The sequence below is a fragment of the Delphinus delphis genome, chromosome 7 (assembly GCF_949987515.2).
Source record: "Delphinus delphis chromosome 7, mDelDel1.2, whole genome shotgun sequence".
Lineage (NCBI taxonomy): Eukaryota > Metazoa > Chordata > Mammalia > Artiodactyla > Delphinidae > Delphinus > Delphinus delphis.
In genome coordinates, this window is record NC_082689.1 from 65,623,519 (window position 1) to 65,645,269 (window position 21,751).

At 35.1% G+C, this 21,751-nt stretch overlaps 1 protein-coding gene and 1 non-coding gene across 4 annotated transcripts in view; one reads left to right on the plus strand and one right to left on the minus strand.

The window, feature by feature from the left end:
* Positions 1-9,271, plus strand: part of SCN9A (sodium voltage-gated channel alpha subunit 9) — an 83,500-nt gene extending 74,229 nt beyond the window's left edge. For all 3 annotated transcript variants that reach the window (XM_060016648.1, XM_060016643.1, XM_060016644.1), the window contains exons 24-26: positions 2,757-2,861; positions 4,471-4,741; positions 7,807-9,271. In XM_060016648.1, the coding sequence (XP_059872631.1) occupies positions 2,757-2,861; positions 4,471-4,741; positions 7,807-8,999 (1,569 nt within the window). In that variant the 3' untranslated portion in view covers positions 9,000-9,271. The remainder of the gene's footprint in view (positions 1-2,756; positions 2,862-4,470; positions 4,742-7,806) is intronic.
* Positions 2,549-2,656, minus strand: LOC132428862 (U6 spliceosomal RNA). Its single transcript, XR_009520249.1, has one exon. It is a non-coding gene; the product is annotated as a U6 spliceosomal RNA (small nuclear RNA).
* Positions 9,272-21,751: the final 12,480 nt, after the last annotated feature.

The window sequence follows — 21,751 nt, forward strand, 5'->3', positions numbered from 1 at the left end:
CCGTTTGACTGCAAAGCCTATTTTTTCCACAATGCAATGTTGCCTCTTAATGCTTTTTAACTTCAACACTTTGGTCTCAGTTTAGGACCCTGCCAAATTCCCATACCTCTTTCTAATCACCAGCCCCACTTTACTAGTTTGCCAACTATCCATCATTCTTACACACACTGTTTTCATCGTTAACAAATCCATGTGATAATTGGGTTTTTAATAGTTCATCAGAAAATATGCTTCTGAAAATTAGAACATAAGTTATTAATGAGTTCAATTTATAAAAGGGAAATATATGCAATGTATTTACACAAATGACTAGTACAGACCTGGGTACATAGGAGTAACTTCTAAGTAACGTCAACCCTTTTCAGTAACTATAACTGTTTGGAAGGTTAATAACAACAACGGAAGTTATAAATAACTACTGAGTGTTTGAAATACAGTATCTTAATTGATCCTCACAACAAACCAATGAGGTACTCTTGTAATAATGAGATGATATAACCTTAAAGAGATTAAAAAACTTACCCAAGGGCAACAGAGATGGGGATTGAACGAAGATGATCTTACACCAGAACTGGGGTCTTCTTAACTACTATATAATACAGCCTTGACAGAGTGTAAAGACCAGCCTGACTTACAGAATGTCTGCCACCTAGCTTTTTTTTTTTTTTTAAATATTAAATTTTTTTTTTTACATCTTTATTGGAGTATAACTGCTTTACAATGATGTGTTAGTTTCTGCTTTATAACAAAGTGAATCAGTCACACATATACATATGTTCCCATATCTCTTCCCTCTTGCGTCTCCCTCCCTCACACCCTCCCTATCCTACTCCTCTAGGTGGTCACAAAGCACCAAGCTGATCTCCCTGTGCCATGTGGCTGCTTCCCAATAGCTATCTATTTTACGTTTGGTAGTGTATATATGTCCATGCCACTCTCTCACTTTGTCACAGCTTACCCTTCCCCCTCCCCATCAAGTCCATTCTTTAGTAATGGGATGCATTTTCCAAGGTCTGTATAAGCTACAGTTAAATAAAATCACAACACAAGTTTCTCTACTGGAGCATTTTGTTATCTCCTATTAGCTTCATCCCATCCTTCATTATGTTGACAACCAGGGTATCATCAAGGGAAGACAAAACCTGCTACTTTGGTTTTTACCTCTAATTCAGAGTTATCTTCCCAGTGTTTTCCTAGCTTCTTGTAAGTTCTTGACCTGCTGTGATAGTCAACCCTCATCACTGAGGAATAAAGGGTCTGGGCTTCTCTTAACATTGGCATGAAAGTTCTGTCTCACGCATCAATAGATCAGATAGATGAATGCCAAAATTGCACAAAGACTTCCTATCAATTAGAGGAGATGTAAATTAAAACACATAAAGACAGAAGGGGAAGCCTGGTTATCGTTAGGTATTTGATAAGAAAATGCAATCCAGAAAAAACAAAGGGAAACCATAAACAGATCACCTTAGCTCCAGGACCCTACAAGTTAAGTAAGGATTTCGGAACTGTAAATTCCCCAAAATAACTTCCTAGTTACATGGATTGTACTAATTTATGCCTTAACTAAAAAGTTTATATTGTGGACTGATGAGGAATATGCGTGAATCTGTATAAATTATAGATAATTTTAAGAAATTAACGGAGTCTAAAAGAATAGGCAAAGTTTCTAGGCCTCCTTTGTGAGATTTAGACTTATACAGTGTAGAAAGGAACAAAAACTTTATTTAGATGTTAATTTATTTACTGTTGAATCTTAAATGTTGTATATTCAATTAGAAAATCCTTCAAGTCAGAAACCCTGGATTACTGGTAATTTTCTCAACATCTAAAACTCTATTACATGTAATGTTTACACCCAATAAAGTGTTTATGTTGAAATTCCTTGTTTGGAATTAAAGAGGTAACTAAAGAGTTTTTTTTTTTTTTAATAAATAAATAAATAAATTTATTATATGTATGCCAAATATATGTGTGTGTGTATATGCACTATTTATGGATATGTGCTATACATGTATATAGTATATTCATTTATTCTGCTAAGGGAATATGATATATTAAAATGAATGCAAGTGAATATAAAAATAATACTATTTTAGCTACCACTTTTGGCCCCTACTTCCTACTCTTTATGAGTCAGTATGGCTAATAGGTAAACATTAGCCAAATTATCATTCACTACTGATATATTTGTTATTTAGCAATGAAATGCCTGGTGAGACAAGTAGCAGATAAAATGAGATAGCAGGTTAGGCTACTAAAAGATAACTGAGCCAATCATTATTGCATGTAATCATATATTTTGTGTATTATGCATACTGCATTACGTACGGAGAGTCTGTGCCTACACGTAGGTAATTCTTTAAGACAGGTTTGATTTATAGCTACCTTGCACATAATAAAAGGCATTTCATTTCTTTAAATCGAAGTGTAATTGATATATAACAGTATATTAGTTCCAGGTATACAACATAATGATTCGATATTTGCATACATTGTGAAATGATTACCATAAAAGTCTAGTTACCGTCTGTCACCATCTGTCACCAAAACTACGGAACGCTTCACAGATTTGCATGTCATCCTAGATCAGGAGCCATGCTAATCTCTGTATGGTTCCAGTTTTAATATATGTGCTACTGAAGCGAGAAGACACTTCATTTCTATATGAATACATTTTTAACCTGAATAATGATCTGAAGGAAGATCTAGACAATGATTCTGGTTTTAACTAGATTTATTTTTTATTTCTTTACCTTGGAGGTCAAGATATCTTTATGACAGAAGAACAGAAGAAATATTATAATGCAATGAAAAAGCTGGGATCCAAGAAACCTCAAAAGCCAATACCTCGTCCGGGGGTAAAAAAAAAAAATTTATATTTAGCATGTAAATTTTAAAATTATTTTCAATTCATCTTTAATATATAATTATTTCTTAAACATGAATGCATATATTTTAATATTTTGAAGAAAAATTCTTATAAAACTGAACATATGTATTTTGAACACTATCACAGGTCGTAATATGCCTTCATATAATTTCTTTTTCTATAAAAATGGAAAATAATTATATATGCTTTTTTTTTTTTTTTTTTTTTTTTGCGGTACACGGGCCTCTCACTGTTGTGGCCTCTCCCATTGCGGGGCACAGGCTCCGGACGCGCAGGCTCAGCAGCCATGGCTCACGGGCCCAGCCGCTCCGCGGCATGTGGGATCCTCCTGGACCGGGGCACGAACCCGTGTCCTCTGCATTGGCAGACGGACTCTTAACCACTGCCCCACCAGGGAAGCCCCTATATATGCTTTTATCTCTACCTTAGCTATACAACTTACTATTAGTACAAATGGCCTGTAGAGAATCAAAATAAAATGTACTTTTGATTGAAATTTGATTTTCTTGATGGCTTTATGATGTAATGATGGCTGACTGTCAGTCAGGTGAAACTAACCTTGTAGATCTCTGATATTACAACAAATAGCCAGAGAAGCAGTTGGACTGGTCATGAATCTAAACTTTATCTTACCATAGGGTCAAAGAAAGACCAGAATAGGCTCAGATGTAAATAGTGAGTCTTAGCAGTTAAAGAATAGTTTGTATTCCTCTAACAATTAAAATAATTTTAAATGCATTACATGTTTTTCAATTTCTTTTCAACATAACACACCTTACCAAAAGTCATGGCTGCAGACAGAGCGTCCTAAAGATGGGAATCCACTTAGTACCAGCTGGCTACATGAGGATTACCCAGCACTTTTTAAATGGACACATGGCCAGGTTTCACCCAGACCCTACTGAATCATAATGTATGAATTTAAAGCTCTGGTATTTAATTTTTTCAGTACACTACTTGACTTTGAATACAGTGCCTTAAAACTTGCCTATGCAACTAATAAAGTGATTTTGAAATTGGGTTTCCTGGAAAGCATAATACTATCAGTGAGACTGACAAGAAAGGTGATGTGTTAAGTATGGGTATGTTTGGAAATGTATATTCTATACATGGAAGAGATAGGAAAATATAGATCTGATATTATAGCAGTAATATCAGTACAAGACAGTGCCAACACATTAGTCAAAATAACGTGACAAAGTAGAAATTTAGAGATGTCATTTTATTACCTTGAAATACTCGAGGTAGTAGAGCTGAGGTTTTCTTAGTTAAACTTACCTTGTGATCCTGGCAACTCCTGTATAACATACTAGGGGTGGATATGCTTAAAAGCAAATGTTAGTTTACAAGGCTCGCTGAAGACTTGGTATACTAAAAGTCAACAGCAACAAAAAGTTTTCATGTACTCTATGATTTAATAATATTTCTTGTACAAAGCAAGAACCTATGACCAGGGATAATTTCTGCAAGTTTTGAAGACTGATACCTTAAAAAAAATTTTTTTACTAATGTAATGATTTATGGATACTACTTGCAAAATTTACTGTACATTTCCTATTATTTTTGTTTCTTTGCAGAACAAATTCCAAGGATGTATATTTGACCTAGTAACAAACCAAGCTTTTGATATAGCCATCATGGTTCTTATCTGCCTCAACATGGTAACCATGATGGTAGAAAAAGAGGGACAAAGTGCATACATGACTGAAGTTTTATATTGGATCAATGTAGTTTTTGTTATCCTTTTCACTGGAGAATGTGTGCTGAAACTGATCTCCCTCAGATGCTACTACTTCACTGTAGGATGGAACATTTTTGATTTTGTGGTTGTGATTCTCTCCATTGTAGGTAAGAGCATTTATTAATCAGATTTCCATTTTGAATCAAACTAAACATCACACATACTCAGAGAAGTTTCTGAATTCTTGAGTGTAAACTTACTTTTGAGTAAGTTAGTAACACTGAAAGAGTGAAGGAACCTTAAAAACAAAACTAAAAAAAACAAATACCTCTGTGTCAGAATTCCTAGGTTCACACAACAAGCCTCAAAGCCACACATATTCTGTTTGTTGGAAGCACATAAAACTCCTTGATATTTGATTTCCAAGATTACCCTTCACAAAGGTAGCAGCTGGGTCTATAGGTAGGTATGTCTTAGAAGACCAATGTAGAATCTGAAATCACTTCCGGTTTTTACACATATGAGAACTATCCTTTGATTAATGATAATATAACTAGCCAGAATATTGGTGACTCTTTGTGAAAATTATTCCTGAACTCAAAGTAAAAAGTTAAGGTCTGAAGAAATGCCAGCTTCATTTCTTATGGCTTCATACTTGTCAAGTTTGTAATCATTTCTCAACCAACCCCAGTCATATCTGTGAATCACAGTATTTGATTTTATACTTCCTCTCATTTCATTACCATAGCTGTTTTTTCTATCCTATTTTTTTTTATTATTTGTACATGCCTTGCCCAGTAGTTTAGGATTGCATTTATTTTCATAATTATGAATTTTAGACAGAGATTGTAGAGATTATTTAATACAAACTCAATTTGGAGATACTGAAACAGGCAGGACAAGAAAGGTTAAAAGTCACATAACCTAAAACTGCCATATTGAGTAGTATAAGTTAGAATAGGGATTCAAAATCAATTTTTGAAAAAGGAGTATTATTACCAGAGGTGAGATTAAAGTTAATATATAAAAAACACAAATTAAAATTTAGGTAGGAATCACATACAACAAGCAAAATGGTGGAAGCATTCCAGTTAACTTAGGAAGAAGAAAAGTGTATCCCTCTATCACCTCTATTTGTAACAGTGTTGGCTGATACAATTAGATAAGAAAACAGAGAGGTACGTATATTTGAACAATGGAGCAAATTTTCATTTTCAGATCTTATTATGGCACTCTAAAAATGCAAGAGAATCAACTGAAAAATATGGATTCAATTAGAATTCAGAAGGTGCAAATTTTAAATTGTGCATACCAATGTTAGTAATTGTTTTATATGTGGAGCAAAAAATTAGAAAATACGCCTAAAGAAAAATTTCATTCACAATTCCAATAAAAATAAAGTAAAATACCTAGTAACAACTTTAACAAGAAATGTATAAGGCTTCTATGAGGAAAACTAACAGAAACAAAAGAAGGTTTAAAATAATTGAAAGGTTTTTCTTGTACTTGGATAAGAAGGGTCCCCCTGTAATCATGACCATTTTTTTAAGAGATTAATCTATAATTCCAGTGTTATCCCAATGAGAATATGAGCGTCTTTTTGTGTAGTGGGGATAATAAATTGGTGATATAAATCTAATGATTCTAAAATTCACCTGGAAGAAAAATTAGAGTAATGAGGGGTGACTTACATTGCTAGATATTAAGATTATTATTACATTGATGAAGTAAAACAGTGTTTACTAAGAAGCTCAATGGATTCAAATGAATAATCCAAAATTAAACATCAATATATAGAGAATTACTAAGTTACTCAGTTAAAAGATCTCATGGATCAAGATTTATTAATTGATGTGTAAAAATTAATGTATTAAAAAATGGATTCTAGTAGAAATAGATTTATAACCATAAGCTTGAATAGTCCTTTCTATTCATGACAAACTTGACTCCATGAAGAAAATATAATAGATATGACTACATAAAAATCAAAATATTCTATGGAGGAAAACTCACTACCACCACCAAATTAAAAAAAAAAAAGTTGAAAGACAAATTAAAAACAGGGCTATTGTTAATGTAACATTTAAGGCCAACAAAGAATTAGCACTTGTAATAGAAAAATAGTCCTCATAAATCAGTAAGAAAATAGTAAATCTCCCAATAGAAAAATGGGCAAAGGACTAGACTAGGCCAAAAAGAGAAAGTTGAAAATAGTCAACAAGTATACAAAATGTCCAATAAATAATAAAAAATTTTTGGATTATTTTTTCCCAAAAGAAATGCAAATAAACTATAATAATGAGATGTTTTAAACATCACAAAGTTTTATGGGTAAAATTATAAAGAAAAATGACAACACTGGTGAGCATGTGGAGTGTGAGCACTTTCATAGACTATCATTAGGAGTGTCAATTTGTGCAGACTTTCTGGAGATAGACTTGCAATATATAACAAAATTTTAAATATACTGTTTGACCTACCTTCTTTTATTATCAAAATATGCCCATGGCCCGTGAGCCATGGCCGCTGGGCCTGCGCGTCCGGAGCCTGTGCTCTGCCACCGGAGAGGCCACAACAGTGAGAGGCCCGCGCAAAAAAAAAAAAAAAAAAAAAATGCCCATGCAACTAAAAGAAAATATACCTGCTTGGATATTTGTCTCAGCCAAAACAATTGGAAACAACATAAAATTCTTCAATATATGGTTATTTGGACAGAACATTATACAACTATAAGGAATTATTCTGTTGTCATTTATATGAAAATATGTCCATAACATATGATGAAGTAGCTAAAACAGATGACATAAAAAAGCTCCTATATCATGATTACATTTGTAAATGTTTGTGTGCTTGCATAGAAAAATGGAGTGGTCCTCAACAAAATATTAACAGTAGTAAATGGTTGGTTGATATTTCAGGTGATTTATATTTTCTTTTTAGCATTTTACTGTGTAGCTTTAATTTTTCTACCCTTAACAATTAAAAAAATCGTTGTGGAGGAAAAAAATAAGATCTACAAACTTAGTAAGGGAGAGAAAATTTCACAATAGTAATTCTAACCATTTTCCTGTGGGATTGCTTGATCCTTGGGTTGTTACGAAATTGCTTGCAATGTAAAATGACAATCCTGAAATCATAAGAGGTAAGATGGCACATAAAACTATTTAGAGTCATGATTTTCTGTAGCATGGATATTTAAGTATTTTCTTTGTATTCCTTCCCTCTTCACCAGGTATGTTTCTAGCAGATTTGATAGAAAGGTATTTTGTGTCCCCTACCCTGTTCCGAGTGATCCGTCTTGCCAGGATTGGCCGAATCCTGCGTCTGATCAAAGGGGCCAAGGGGATCCGCACGCTGCTCTTTGCTTTGATGATGTCCCTTCCTGCGTTGTTTAACATCGGCCTCCTGCTCTTTCTGGTCATGTTCATTTACGCCATCTTTGGAATGTCCAACTTTGCCTACGTTAAAAAGGAAGCTGGAATTAATGACATGTTCAACTTTGAGACCTTTGGCAACAGCATGATCTGCCTGTTCCAGATTACCACCTCTGCTGGCTGGGATGGATTGCTAGCACCTATTCTCAACAGTGCACCACCTGATTGTGACCCCAGGAAAGTTCATCCTGGAAGCTCAGTTGAAGGAGACTGTGGGAACCCATCTGTGGGGATATTCTATTTTGTCAGTTACATCATCATATCATTCCTGGTCGTGGTGAACATGTACATCGCTGTCATTCTGGAGAACTTCAGTGTTGCCACTGAAGAAAGTACTGAGCCGCTGAGTGAGGATGACTTTGAGATGTTCTACGAGGTTTGGGAGAAGTTTGATCCCGATGCCACCCAATTTATAGAATATAGCAAACTCTCTGATTTTGCAGCTGCCCTGGATCCTCCTCTTCTCGTAGCAAAACCAAACAAAGTCCAGCTCATTGCCATGGATCTGCCCATGGTCAGTGGGGACCGGATCCATTGTCTCGACATCTTATTTGCTTTTACAAAGCGTGTTTTGGGTGAAAGTGGAGAGATGGACTCTCTTCGTTCACAGATGGAAGAAAGGTTCATGTCTGCAAATCCTTCTAAAGTGTCCTATGAACCCATCACAACTACACTAAAACGAAAACAGGAAGATGTGTCTGCTACTGTCATTCAGCGTGCTTACAGACGTTATCGCTTACGGCAAAATGTCAAGAACATATCAAGTATATACATAAAAGATGGTGACAGAGATGATGATTTGCCCAATAAAGAAGATATGGTTTTTGATAACGTTAATGAGAACTCAAGTCCAGAAAAAACAGATGGAACTCCATCCACCATCTCTCCACCTTCATATGATAGTGTAACAAAACCAGACAAAGAGAAATATGAAAAAGACAAAACAGAAAAGGAGGACAAAGGAAAAGATGGCAAGGAAGGCAAAAAATAGAGCTTCACTTTGATATATTGTTTACAGCCTGCGAAGGTGATATATTTGTGTTAATAAGACTCTTTTAAGGAGGTCTATGCCAAAACTCTTTTTATCAAAATAGTCTCAAAGTCAGTGCAGTCGCTAGCTCTGATTCTCTAACATAGGTGAGCAGCATTAGCAGTGGCTATTTTTGCATTGGTAAATGAATCTATAAGAATTCTTAAGAGTAACTGTACAGGGATTATTGGTTACAGCAAACAAAGGTGATTTAATTTTATTTACTTTTAATAAATCAGAAGACCATGTAGAAAATGTTCACATCTGCCTTGTCATCTTTTCACAGGATTGTAAACATTCATGTTTCCCACGCAAATACAAACACACGCGCGCGTGCGCGCAAATATCTATCATTTGGATATCTACAAAAGTATTTTCCCTTGGCTTTGCCATGAAGTGCCCTGATGGAAGGAATGAATACTAGTAATGAATGTTTAGTTAAAACATCTTGTTATTATTAGGGGGCAAGACTCTTTTATCCATCTACAGTGGTCATTCTATATTTTGAGGTGCTTAAATTTATTCATATTGCATCAAAACCAATTTATATGTGCCTATTAAATGCCATGGGATTAAAAACATGTAGGCTTGTCAGTTCAACAAATGCTTTTTATTCATCTTGACTCATATACCAATTAGGATAAGAGTTACCTTTAGAGTATTGTGCTTCATAGACTGCCTTTTTCTATATCCTTCTTTGTTCATACAATAACTGTGGAACATGAAAAAATTATTTTCAGTATGTATCACATTCCTCGAAAGAAAAAAATGAAGGTAATTGAGAAAAGAAGCAACTGGAGAAAGCTTTATTCACTTTTATGTATACAGTGTAACACTGGACTGTGCTGCCCCAAAATACCAATAATAACCCAACTCTTAGTCATTTTTGTCACCGTCTTCTGCTTTCTGATTCAGTATTGTTGAGTTATGCTTTAGCACTAAGGAAAGTTGATATTTCTCTTCCATGGAGTGCTTCCAGATATGCAGGTAGATATTTGATACCATGGAACATGTTTGAGCAGATAATGACTTGGGCACAGTATTAACTGTGTCTCCTGCACACCATCCTAAGTGTGTATGGCATGCTTTCAACACAGACTTGTGTGAAAAGGATGAAATAGCATTCATCCTCTTGAACTTTTATGCTTTCATCTACAAAATGAGAAAGATGTCACTTTCTCCATAAAATTCTATGATTATGAGGTATATTATGTATCAATCAATAGCATATCCTGAGCTTATAGTTTACCAAGCACACATTCATTTTGCTTTAGCTGTTGTCCTTCCACCAAGGATTATGAATCTAGTTTTTTAAAAATCCTTGTTAATAGTGGCTTGAAAAGAAACAGGCATGATGTATTTTTTATGAGTTTATTCCAGGAATATGAGATCTTTCTTCTATCGAGTTATTCATGCACACACAAAAATCGAGTTACATAAGTAGAAAGAATTTTATTTAGAAGATTTTGTGGGAGTTTTCAAAGCAAATATATACAACAATATTTCATTCATTTGCTTTCTTAAATGAAAAAAGAACATAAATATATTTCTATCTTAAGTACCTAAAGTAATTTTTTTGTTGTTCTGGCTAGTTAAAAATAAAGGAGATTTAAGCATACCTGTAGAGATGAAGAAGTATAGGTAGCGAATGAGAGGCAGAGAGGCAAAGAAACACAGAAATGAGAAAGACAGATAAAAACCAAGAAAGCGAAATTTCCACAGAACTTTCTATCTAGAATGTTTTCAGCATCTGTGAAGGAGATTATCACATCTAGATATTTGTCCTAAGGCACATATGAAATTAAACCTAGGGCCAAAGATTCTTTACACCTAAATTCAATCACTCATCTTACATTATTTGAGCCTCTTTTTTATTTAATATATAAGATACCACGCAGTGTTTTCCTAGACTATGTGGAGCATTGCATCACATCCCTGCTAAGTCTGTTGAAAATAGGTTTTGACAATTTAATTAGAGAACCATACAAAATATATTAACATTTGTAAGATATTTTAATACATTAAATTAAGAAATTAATACTAACTTAATTTGAATGCAGTTTATCCTCATCATTTTAAATCTATATAAATATAACTGCACTTTGCATATTTATATAATACAGTGTGAAAAGATGTATAGTGGGTAGGTTTATGTGTGATTTACTACTAATGTTTTTACATTGCCTGATTTTTATGTGAAGAAAATATTGGCAACTGGTTCCTCAACACAATTTCTTCTTAGCATTTCAAAAAAAAAACTTACAAAGTCACACTTCTGTTTCATGCTGAACCTATTTCATGCTGAACTATAATTTTTTTTCAATATAACATGCTTAGGTTTTGTATATGTATGTTTTCCCAGGAATGTCTAGTTGTGACTTTTTATCAATTACTAATAATATTTGGAACCAAGAGCTCATTTAATACAGTACAAGCTTGAAGGAAAATTAGACTTCTCTTTTCATGTAGATTACCGTTTGGTACTGATTATAAGATACCACCCTCAGAAAGCACTGTCATGCTAATATTTAAGTCACACAATCATTGAACTCATTTAACCTAATGATATAGAATGGCAGTTACACTGTAAAATTTAAATTGGAATAAAACTGAAGTGAACAGATTTGAATACAAATCCATTCATACAATTTGAATAAAAGTGGGTGAATCTCACTTTACCTTTTTGACTGTTACATAGTTTGCAAAAGATATAAGTGATTTGTGGGCTGTTTCTAAATGCTGATTGTTGAAAACCTCAACCAAAAAATGTTCAGCATGATTTCATAGAATTTTAATAGCTTTGTTAAAAAGAGTTAAGATAAAATGCATATGTAAATAAAGCAGTTCTAAATAGCAATTTCAGAGAAATGTTACTGGGAGTGATGAAAAAGGGCCAGCTAAATTAGAATGCCCAAGTAATTGGCTTGGGTTTAGGACCTATATATAGAGGCCATCAATTTCTGTTAATATCTGCGGTTTATTATGTTATATTCTTGAGGAAAATAATCAAGAACTGCTTCATAAAATTCAGTGAATAGCCGTGAATATAATAATGCTGTTTACATAGAATTCTTTACAAATTTCATATATCTATGAATGCTCAAAATGTTTGTCATAAATTATATTGTAGTTATACTTGAGACTTACACATTGTAATAGAATCTAAAAATAAAAGTCATCAAAAAAAATTAAATCATGTTGGCATGTATCTTCTGTTTTTGTGAAAATAATCTTTAAGGAGATCAATTCAGTGCCTCCCTAAATAAGTTGTAGCTACTGATAACTCTTTTCTTTTTATTGAAAAATGGACAGCTTCAAGTGTCTTCCATGAGAAGTTTTCCAGGGTAAGAAAGATAGGGATAAAGACTACAGAATTCCAAAGGAATTCATTGAAATCTACAATAGAGTTTGTGCAGGAGAAGAAAATTGAGTCAGGAAGTGAAAATATATAAACATTTAGCCACACAATGACAGCGTGTATCTTTTTTGTGTGATAGTGTTGAGAGGTAAGATAGCATACATAATGGCAAGGGCTTGGGTTCTAGATCCAGAATTGTATTTGGATACCAGTTAAGCCAGGACTCTTCAAATTTCCTTAATACATTACTTAACATGTGCCTCAGCTTTCTCATCCGTAAAATGTAGATAATAGTACTACGCTGCCATATGGTTATAAGGGTAGAATGAGAAAATTCACATGAAGCAATTAGAACAGTGCCTGACAACACAGAATCAAGAATTTATATTTCTAATAGTAGTTAGTGCGACAGTCACTTCGCTGCTAAAAGTATGAGCCCAAGCTACCTCTCCATCATACAGGAGCACAATGCAGTCTCCATAAATGTTAAATGATGATATTTCTATTTTATATGGGTAAGTGTGAATATAGTATCCCAGAGAGTCTCATGCCCCCAGTTGGTAAGTAGTGAGCATTCAGTGCACCAAAATATTTTTAAATTGAACTATTTTTTTAGATTTATGAATGCAAACAACATGCTAAAATGAGAAAACATGCATACTGTATTTACAAAGGTTTAGCTTTTTCCAGGAGAGTATTTGGAGGTAGAAGTTCCCATATTAACTAAATAGTCAATCCAAACCTCTATTTTAGTTCAGCTGTGAGCATCCAGTCCTGTTATTTGTCTTTAAACAAGATATACTAAAAAGAATTGCTGTTGAGCTGGGCCACTATTTCTACCTTGTGTGTTAGTATAATGGCGTGTAGAAAGGTATAAAATATTCCTAGGGAATCTCTGTACTGGCAGTTGTGATAGTCACTCTGCAGAATAAAATTATAGTCCCTCAACAGTACCATCACCTCAACCTGATTGGCAATCACATGAAGTTCCTACAACAGAACAGCTCAATTCTTCCTTGCTGTAGATAATATTATACCATAATCCAGGCAAAATGAGCTGCAGAGTACACGATAATCTCTCTCAAGGGAGGGAAAAGTTGCATACTGATTAGAGCAGAGGAGACCTTTGCTGCAACTACATTTAATGCACACAGGAAGAGAAACATGAATAATTGAGAGCTATAAACAAGCAACAGAGCAAACATGCTACACTTTATTATTCTAAGAGTTGTATAATTAGGTACCTACATTAACAATTAATCCATCCCAGAAAAGAAAGCCAATTTTAAGAGATTTAGGAGGCATGTGTCATGTCTGTGTCATGTGCTTTAACTTGATTCTCAAATATTTAATATATATTTTCATAAGCAGTTTAAAGGCAAAAACGTCATAGATAAAACTATAGGCAATAAGTATATAGAAATGATTCAGAGCTTGTTAACAATTTTGAAAACCTAGTGGAATTGAGGAAAAATTACTCCTGTTCCAGAGGCTATATTTGCTGGCATGTGCTAGTTTTGATTGTAATTCATACAAGACAATATGACTTCTATTTAGTTAATTTCCACTAGGTGACTAGCAACACCTTGGGATATCTTTATGGGCCTATCAAAATAATTAAAAGCGAAGACAAACCGTATTACGAAGTGAAAGAAACCAGTCTGAAAAGGCAACATACCGTACAAACTAGCAGGTGACACCAATGGGAATACTTCAACGCAGAACAAACTATTTCATAACCTTAGGGAATTTAAAATAAAATTGATTTTAACTGCATTAGACCCCTGGCAAAATTGAAAAGAGAACTACCAAAGAAAACCGCTGTAAAGTATTGAGGGAAAAGAACGCAATTCAAAGACAAGGTCTGGGAAAGACTCCTGACAAATTAAGACAACAAAAAAGTGAACTTTTCCAACCTTCCCCAAAACGTCACGCAAACCCCATCTACTTTTTGTCTTTCTGCAGAGTTTTAGAGCTGCTGACACCTTCACTTCCACCTCAGCCTATGGAAACAAATCCATGAATTAAAAGCTTTTGTGACTCCTAATTACTTTCAAGGGAGTCAAACTTAGCAAAATTCAGTTTATGTTCAAAAAGAGCTAACTGTCATATGTGAATTGTTCATTCATTCAGTGAATATCTACCGAGCACCTTCAATCTGCCAGTCCCTGTTCCAGACAACGTAAAACAGACAAATCCCTTCCCTCGTGGAGATTTTATTTGAGGAGAGACAAAAACGATGACAACTGAATGATTATAAATATCAGAGAGTAATATTATATTAATTTATCATTTATTATAAGTCATGTATATATGAGTTAAATTATATTTTACTATTTCTTCTATTATTATGTTACATACTATTTTCTTTTATGATACTTTGAAAGAGTATCAGGACATTCCACTCTCAAAAGCTTCATAATTTTGGTTCATAACTTAAAGACAGCGACTTGAGGTTGTTCAGATTCTTTTACTGCAAATTTTGTAACTGTAGAAATACTCTAGCCATTCATTCTAATCATTTATAAGCTGTTTTGCCAGAGAAAATCACTCTGGAGCTAAGTTTTCAGCCCTAGTAGGTATTTTACTTCTCACTCCTACAAATAAGTGATTTAGAAATCAAGAATACAGAATAGTTATTTCACTTTGGCAGTTCAGGCCAAATATTTAATGAGAAAAGATTAAAATTTATAGTTAAAATGTGTGCTTCTGTTTGAAGCTAGGATATTACTATTGTCCCTGATGTTCTTCCCAATCCTGGAAATTAAGAACTAATTTTGTAATAAAATACGATGAATGAGACATAGGTATCAAAGCTCCACAGAAAACATTTTTTTCTTAAAAATCCTGTGAAATTCACAACTACCAAACTCCTAAATATCAATATCTCCTTTTGACTCCCTTTAAGAAAACAGTAAAGATAGAATTTTCTTGTAATCTCCCTAAACAACTCAGCCTGTCTTGATATATTGGTTCTAGTTGATGCCTTCAATAAAATCAGTTCTGTTAAGAGAAGAATTGGGGGAAACAGGTGGGAAAAGAATTTCTCCATGCTTCATTTTCCTGCCTAATTTTTTTTTTTTTTATAAATTCATCTTTCCCTACCCATCTCATTTCGACCCACAAAGATTGAAAATTGGTTTAGAGTCATCTAATTTGGCCCTGACACTTGCAACTAAAAGAAAAGATGTTTATCTCTAAGGAATCACACAGTCTGTTTATTTGATAGGTAAATGGGTCTGCCTCCTACAAACCTCGGCCAGAATACCGAGTGTAGAGCCGGGTTATGGGCAGAAAGTGATCTGGGAGGGAGCCAGGGAGAACAAAGGAAACAATCTACTTTAGCTTCATGATACTATATGAGAAATCCGAAGAATGACTGCAGGCAAGAAGTGAACGTGGGTAAGCATATTTTTTTCCTTTGAAATAAAGCTGAAACTTCACTTAACTCTCATGCCAAGAGCTATAACGGGCATGATTAGTTTGGTCTTAAGAAGCCAATGCTTCTATAGAAAAGCAAAGCCCATTGACCCGAACAAAGCTAGGGAATCATTCTGGCAGCTTAAAATGGCAGGCGTTGGCATTTTTTTCCCATTGGCATTTCTTCCTGTCTAGTTATCTCCTTCAAGAGTAAGAGAACTCTCTTTTTTTCTCCCCTGTATCTGTCATCTGCAGAGCTAAGACGAACAAATCTCTTCCTCTTTACAAGATCAATAAAGAAAATTAGACATGACTTTGAAAGCACTTAAAGAAATCTAAGCTCTGCTTTTCAGAGTGCAATATCATCTTATGCCTTTAAGGATTGCCAAAATATATAGATAGCCACACATATACACAGCAGCAGCCTATTACATAATATCATGAGTTTAAATCTTTCTGTCACTTACTAACAATGTGACTATAAACTTGAACAAGGTACTCTATTCTCTGAGCCTTCTTCATCTATCAGAGACTGGCACTCATTAGATCCAAAATACATAAAGATGTGGCAGAAACTTAAAAGGGCAACAATTTATTATGCATTTTCTGAAGTATCTCTCAATTTAGGATTCAGTAATAAATTCTATAAAATAATATTGAGCATCTACTGTATCTTGGAAGAATCAGTCCACAATGATAGTACGATGCTTTACTTCCATATTGTACCATGCGAACATGATGAAGACGAGTTAAATCTAGCCAGGGTAGGCTAGAGCTGAGTATTGAAAAGTGAGTAAGAGTTAGTTTTGAGTGTGTTGAATTTGAGGTACTATAGGTCAAAGAAAAAAGTCCTGAAGGCAATTGAATATAATAGCCTGTAGTTCAATGAAGACATCAGGGTTAGAGACACATATCCAGGAGTCATTGCTTTGCAGGGATGGTAGTATCTAAAGACAGACTAAACGAACCAGGAAGAGCATATGCAGGCTGAGACGTGAAACAGAGAGTTTTAAGGAGAACCAAGAGAGTATTAAGAAAGAGAAAGTGAGCAGCATTACACAATGCTGCAAAGTTGGCACACAACTAAAAGTATCAGTCATTTAGTGCAAAAAATTTTCGAGGAATAGTACATGCAAGAGCTATGTTGCACGAATCAGTGAAAAGTATGTTAAGGCTTAATATGACCATTAAACACCTGTCACGAAATTCACCTTTCCAGCACACAGCAGAGTAGATAGTGTAAGAATAGAAACTTAAGGAGCCAAGTTGAACATCCTCTTTCATGAAGTATATGCTTGCATTTTCTGCCTATATTTAAATTGGGCTTTCAGGACATCAGTGGATATGTCAGAGTAAGGACTTCTGAAAATCCAGTTCTCCATGAATGAACAGGAGCACAAGCAAAATTGTCAAAATCAACTTTTTCAGAACTTTGAAAATTAACCAAAATTAACCAAAGGAACATTTATTCAAGAAAAATGGCTATGTCTCAGTAAGAACAGCAAACTTCATAGTAGCCTTTGAAAATCAACAGTCCTACAATCACAGTGAAAACCTACAGCCTAGAGACACTGGAGGAGAGAACAGATTTGGAGCTCCCCAAAAGCCATTACCAGAAAATTGCGTGGCAGTTCCCTAGTAAATCCACTTGCATGGCTGTCTTATTTGGCCTGCTTCAGAGCTCAGCCAGTGCAAAGAGTTTACCCTGCAGTTGTTCGCAATTATTTAATATTGCATCTGCCCACGTCAGTGATAGCAGTCAGGGTGAACAAGATTATAAAAAAAATTTAAAGGAGAAGCTGGGTAATGAGATGTCCACAACGGACTTTGTAAACAGGTGGGAAGAGATGGGCACCACGGGCCCCTCCAGCCAGTCCAAGCTGGCTCCAGCACACCACTGCCATCTCTCGTGCGTCAAGAACAGAGTGGAAGATTTCTATTCAGTCTCTCCTATCTTAGAGTAACCCATAAATTGATAGTCACATGTCAGAGATGAGGACATAAACTTAGGTAACTTGCTCATGGCTATACATCACGAAAAGGATAATACGAGAGTTCAAATCCAGATTTCTCTGATTCCAGAGACCACATCTCTCATTTGTTTCAGGGAGTGGTAGTCAAAAAAGCCACCCAAAACCTCAGCAATAAACAAAACAAGAGTTTGGTTAAATGTTGAGTTGCTTCTTAAGATCATGGTTATCTTCTGAATATCCTGGATGTCTTGCAGATGATGGAAATTTTATTGCTAGCATCAATTATATGCAAAGTATACAATTAGATGGATTGAGAATCTTTAGAGTGGAAGATTAATCAGAGTTCAGTGCACCAACAAACTCTTGGAACCTCTCTCTCTAGTCCTCTTTCTTGCTTTGTTTGCTAGCTCTTTTTTTTTTTTTTTTTTTGACCCTTTCCTCCAAACATTAATATCTTAGACGTCAAGGGAGCAGGCATTGAAAGAAAAAGTGAGTAACAGGATGTGTCTATGTGTTTAGCAATTCTGGTGAAAAACAAAAAATGGATCAGTTTCAATGGTAAAAATGTCAATGAGGTAGTGAAGGAGTTCCATCCCTTTGGGAGATTGAGTCTCCACCTGTCAGGAATGAAAAGAGAAGAAGATTGGTCCCAAGTTAGACCAGTGATTCTCAGATGTTAGTACGTGTCAGATCACCACAGATCACTGAGTTGCACGACCAGTTTCTGATTCACTAGATCTAAGGTGGGGCCCCAAATCTGCATTACTAACAAGTTCCCAGATGATGCTGAGGCTTTTCATCCGGTGACCACAATTAGAGCAGGGATGCTTCAGATACCCGGTAATTGGTGTACACATTACAGATGGAAACGCACTGGTAAAGATCCCTTCTTCTCAAACTTCACTGCACGTTGCAATCACCTGGGGACTTTAAAACAAATGTCTAGGTCCCAACCCAGAGATTCTGCTTTAATTAGTCTGGAGTGCCGCTTGGGTGCTGGGAATGTTAAGAACTCCACAGGTGATTCTAATGCACAGCTAAGTTTGAAAACCAGTAGAAGTTGATCTGAACTTTAACCCTTGGATGCTATATTCTTTGCACATGACTCTCAGTGTTTCCTCCTAAAACTGGCCCATAAGAAAAGCACTGGTTCCCTCAGTGTCCTAGCTTGTTTCAAGTGTGTGTTGATTGGTATAAGCTGGAGTGCCAGCTGGGAGATCCAGTAGACTGTGCCTGAGCTATGAGTTAGGAAGCTCTCCTTCGGGTCTCACTCAGTCTCTGCTACTTACTGAATGTGTGACCTTACTTAGTTGAATATGACATTTAATTTCTCTATTTTGTCTCCTGTTCTTAGGTATAGATAATAGTGAGCAGTATATTAAAAAAAAACTTGGAAAATAATAATAATAATATATTATTTCTCTGCATATGGGAGGTTAAAACATGTTACCTCCTTTCCATTGTTAAGAACAAAATGATATTCAGCCTACTCAGATTGCATAAAATGGTCTAAAATAATAATAAAGAGAGAATGTGTGGTTCCATTTTGGCTGTCAAGTTTTAAAAATTCTTTATATAATGGCTCCATCTACTGGTCAATGAAATAAAGAGTTTTCAGGCTCCAAAATGCAGTCAGGTTTCACGCTTCACAAATTAACTAGTCTAGTCTGAGTCAGGAAAAGAATAAGGTGACTTTTTATTTAGAAAGCTTCCACAAACTTGATTTAATTTCTTCCTTGAGAATTTTGCTTTGTTTATTGTTTGAATCAAGCCCAATCTCTGTAACACTGCTATGTAAAAGCGAACGGTGTTGTATTTGCATATTTCCCTCTGATTTCCTTAGTCATTGTTCCCCTTCCTTCCCGCTTGGTACTTCTTCCTCCGGCGCCCAGTCCTGCTGCTACCCCTGATACTTCAGGCAGGCTTGATGTTTCATGCTCTGTGCCCAACTTTTCATTCTAATTGGGAAGAAATTTTATGAAATTTATGCTAAAATAGCAATGAGAAAGTATGGATAACTGACCCGTCAACAAAGTGTGGTTCCTAGAGATGGAATATCCAGCAGAGAGAAAGATTCTCAATAGCAGATCTAGATCCAATAAGTATAAGAGATCTTTGGGGGCTTATGGGCTTAGCTTAGTAGGAATGAAAAGTGAGATTAATTTTAAATGAATAGAAAAGATGTGTACTTGAATGGGAAAAAAAACCCTATGAACCCACTTACTGTTTGGATATAAATCTCATGGAAATGTTTTACTCTCCCTGTGCCCAGTGTATCTGATGGCAAATATAGCATAAGTTATCCATATTCTTTAGTTAATACAATACAGTAAAATAGTAGACCATTTAAAATTGTATTTCAATGTCTATCTGAGCCTTAGCAAATATAACTTACTGGTTCAATATAACTGAATATTAATATACACAGCTAGGTTAGTATTTTAGAAATCCAGTATCAGCCTATTGTCATTATAGCTGTTGTTTTGCTTTTTATTAAGAGGAACACTATCTTTTCTTAGAATAGGGAGACAGGGACATACTTGAATAGAAATTTTATTTTTACTTTTTATATTTATTTTATGGAAATTGTGATTCATTTTTGTACCCATTGGAATGTTCTGGGCCACAGTAGATATTATTCACATCAAGACATATTGAGTCTAATAGGATATTATTTACACCAACACATATTGAGTCTATTAATATGTCTCTTGGGATAAAGTGAGTGCAAGCAGTTAGTTGAATAGTAAAAGAAAAGTGTTGGAGAGAAGTACCATACTTTTTGCTCTGTAACTGCTCTATAAGAAGAATAAAACTTCTGCTACTGTTTCATCCTACAAATATGGTAGTGAAACACTTAGTCTCTTCTAATACTTTACTGTTGAGATATTTTAAGTGGTTTTATTGAAATGAAAGGATATGAAAATTACCTCAGAAGTATAGTAAAGAAACTAAAGAAGAATAAAAGATTAAGATGTTAAATGCTCTAATAGCAAAATAATCACTGAGTCTCTTGTGAACCTCCAATGGACACAGTATTTTCACTAACTCACTAATAAGGTCTTACATTCTCTGATATGAAATGTACAAGGAAAAGAAATAACCGATGATTTTTTGGTAGGATAACTAATTCAATAGATATTTATTGACTGCCGTCTTTGTTAGATACTATTCTAGGCACTGGGGGAAAAAAGGAGCGAACGAAACAGAAAACAGTTTCAGTCTTTAATAATAATAACAACAGTAACAATAGCTAGTAGTAGTTGGGCATAATTACACCAGATCCTGCATGATCTATTCATCTAATTTATCCCTCAATTAATATTTATAACTAATTTCTTCTTGTCCCCTTCTTTTCTTCATTATCCTTCACTCCCCTCATTTGTAGTTAAAAAAAAAATCACAATCCGAGTTCATTCTGAGCAATATGGCAGAAAGGAGCTTTGGGGGTAGGGAGGGGGCTGAGGCTTGGCGTGGTTCTGTTATAAATGTCATGTGCCTGGATTCTCCTCCTCACCGCAAGTTGTTAGAACAGCCCTGAGCAGTACTCAGCTTTCTGGGGATTTTGTTTCATCTTTATGAAGTACTAACACAGTATTGGGATCTATACTTAAAATAGGCCTCTCCTCGTGGTCCCACTTAAGTAGCCTGAAGAGTCAGGAGAACTAAGAAAAGAAAAGTAAGGTATGGAACAAGCAAGCTAGAACAGTGAGGGAAAACGGGTCAGGGACACCTCCGTAGACAACTACAGGTGGCATAGATATCACTGTAAAAGCCTCCCCCTGCAGGATTAATGGTAAGAAACGGATCCAGAAAGTGAACTTGTGGACAGCAAGGCATGCCCTGTTTGTAGTAGGTAAGTCTTAAACTGTGACGTGGCCTCCGAAGATATGAAAGACAGCCAGCCTACAGCTCTGGATTCCTGCGACCTTACAGCTTGCTCATTCTACTTATAGCTAGCT